The sequence below is a fragment of the Montipora foliosa genome, chromosome 6 (assembly GCF_036669935.1).
Source record: "Montipora foliosa isolate CH-2021 chromosome 6, ASM3666993v2, whole genome shotgun sequence".
Lineage (NCBI taxonomy): Eukaryota > Metazoa > Cnidaria > Anthozoa > Scleractinia > Acroporidae > Montipora > Montipora foliosa.
The window spans coordinates 15,251,196-15,253,695 of NC_090874.1; the positions used below are offsets into that span (position 1 = coordinate 15,251,196).

Below are 2,500 nucleotides of genomic sequence, written 5' to 3' on the forward strand. Positions count from 1 at the left end.
TGATCCCAAATAGCAGAATAATCTGGCCTCTAACGAATATTTTTAAATGGGGGAGTGCTCGACCTGAAAATATTAGCGATTTCAATCTACCCCAGGAAAAAACGGGGGGAGCAGACTTGTCCTTGTTGAGTGGTAGCGACATCAGATATAGGCTTTGCATTTCAGCTGACCGCTAGCCTGGGTTTGAACAGCTTTTATAAGATTATGGAAGCAGGTACGGCATTTTGGGGGATGAAAGGTTTATCCTTGGTTTTGTGTTACACTTTGTTCGGTTTGACCTGAAAGAGCTCAGATCATTAGTCCCTGGTCGGCAATGTAAGGTAGCTCAGAGAGAGGGAAAATTGGATAGAGCAAGTCGCCATTGGTTTTGGGCACTCCGTTCTCATTTGTTAAAGAAGTAGTGGCTCACGGTTTTTACTCATACCAAAACACTTGGATCGTTTTATCACTTTTGACACACAACACAAAACACCGCTCCTCACACAACGCTTTGGAGGTTTGTTTGGGCAAAATCTTCATCATAAATGCCTTTTTCTCTTGTTCTCTTTAACTTACCCCCACTGTCTCCTTCACAAGTGTCCACACCACCCTGTTTGTATCCTGCACATATCATGTCTCCCTGGATAACCCCACTGTATGACAATGGGTCATTACACTGCTCGTGTGATACCAGTGGAAGAGAAGCCTCGTGCAATATTCTCGTCGGTGGGCCTTTGAGTGTTTCAGTTCCCCAGCCAGCAATGTAGCACATTTTTCCTTGCAAAGAAGCCAAACAAAAAAGAAATAACAGATTGAAATTACAACTCCTAGCCGGAGAAGGTGAACAGAATTTCGACTTTTCCTTCTAGTTATCTAGTATGCGGTCAGAGCCTAATTGTTCAGAGGTACAACCCGATTTGAGCAAGAAAGCCTAAATTATGTACGACGGAACTGAAGCTTGGAAACACGGGAGTCGCACGCCTTCAACGCCTGAAAGTTGTTTCAAAAATCTGCGTTTTATAATAAACTTCGGGCTCTATTGGTAGACTTTTCTTCAAAACACCAACCTTCAAGTAACAGTTACCGCTTGCTTGTATGAGCCTCTTAAATCTCGATTTCAATTTAAATCGAATTTTGTTTTTAACGCACTTTCATTGTATTGATGATGCATCGTCTGCTCAAAGCGTTCAAATTACACATGGCCTTTTGGTGCTGCTAACTTACATGAAGTAGAGAGAAGTTGATGGGTGCCTATATGACAGGGACCTGCAATCCTTGACAAAATTTCCTTCCCTCTCCATGCATATCTAAGCCAATTATTTCAATGGAGTAAGTCTTCATCTTGCGGACCTTCTACACCTCCCTCCCTCCAGCTCCCCGACACAATGTTGAGGGATAGCTCGGTTATTACCGCTTCTTCATAAAGAGTATTGTCTTGGGTGGGGATGTGGAGGAGTATTGTAAGGCATTTGTTGTATTTGAAATGAATGTATATTTGAAGAGCGGGTTATACACGAATGAGAGAAGCCATCCTTGAACTTAGCTGGACAATTTGAGCAGTTGTCTCCAATTTTCATGCGCTCAAATCAATTTTAAAACTGAAACTAGTGATCAGTACACTGCAAACTGTTGTGGTAAAACCTGTTATATTCTCCGACGCGTTTCGTTTAACTTTCGTAGACTTCTTCAGGGAGTTTTGACAAGCAATTCACACTCTACGCCTGCATTTATAAGCCATATTTGCGGCTATTACGGAGGCCATAAACCAAGAACGTTTGGCCGGATTAATGAACGGGAACAGGCCAAAGTGTGTGAAATATTTACGCAAGGCGAGATAAAGATTTGGGGGTCACTACGCCTGTTCCTCTTCGTAAATCCGGCCAAGCCTTCTTGGTTTATGCGGCCCCCGTAATAGCTGCAAATATGGCTTATAAATACAGGCGTAGAGTAGAGTGTTTGCTTGTAAAACTCCCTGAAGACGTCTACGAAAGTTAGGCGAAACGTGTCAGAGATTAAAACTCGTTTACAACAACAGTTCGCAGTATGCTTCTCACAAGTTTTAGTTTAACAATTGTTGAAGCCACCAGGAATGTCCATAAGAGACAATTGCTTAAATTGTCGAGCTAAGTGCGAGGATGATCACTTACCTCATTTGTCAAAAACCTGCACTTCGATATACATTCATTTCATTTATGGAATCCTTCGCGGAAACAAATGAGCTCAACAAATTGACCTTCTCCCGACTGTGTGGCTTCATAGCCCAGTTGGAAGAGTATTGCATCGGCATCAAAGAGGTCATGGGTTCGTTTCTATACTGATCAGAGACAATTGCATCGTGCGAGGATCACTTCTCTCATTCGTTTGTCGTAATTTTCGTTTAAAAGGACGGGGGTGCAGGGATGGCGCAGTGGTGAGAGCACTCGCCTCCCACCAATGTGGCCCGGGTTCGATTCCCAGACTCGGCGTCATATGTGGGTTGAATTTGTTGGTTCTTTACTCTGCACCGAGAGGTTTTCTCCGG

General features: G+C 43.2%; 2 protein-coding genes across 2 annotated transcripts in view; one reads left to right on the forward strand and one right to left on the reverse strand.

The window, feature by feature from the left end:
* Positions 1–2,500, forward strand: part of LOC138006804 (enolase 4-like) — an 89,025-nt gene that overhangs the window by 79,776 nt on the left and 6,749 nt on the right. The gene's annotated exons all lie outside the window — the stretch shown is intronic.
* Positions 1–2,500, reverse strand: part of LOC138008735 (chymotrypsin-like elastase family member 2A) — an 8,490-nt gene that overhangs the window by 1,582 nt on the left and 4,408 nt on the right. The window contains exon 4 of the mRNA XM_068856040.1: positions 556–756. Coding sequence (XP_068712141.1) covers positions 556–756 — 201 coding nt within the window. The remainder of the gene's footprint in view (positions 1–555; positions 757–2,500) is intronic.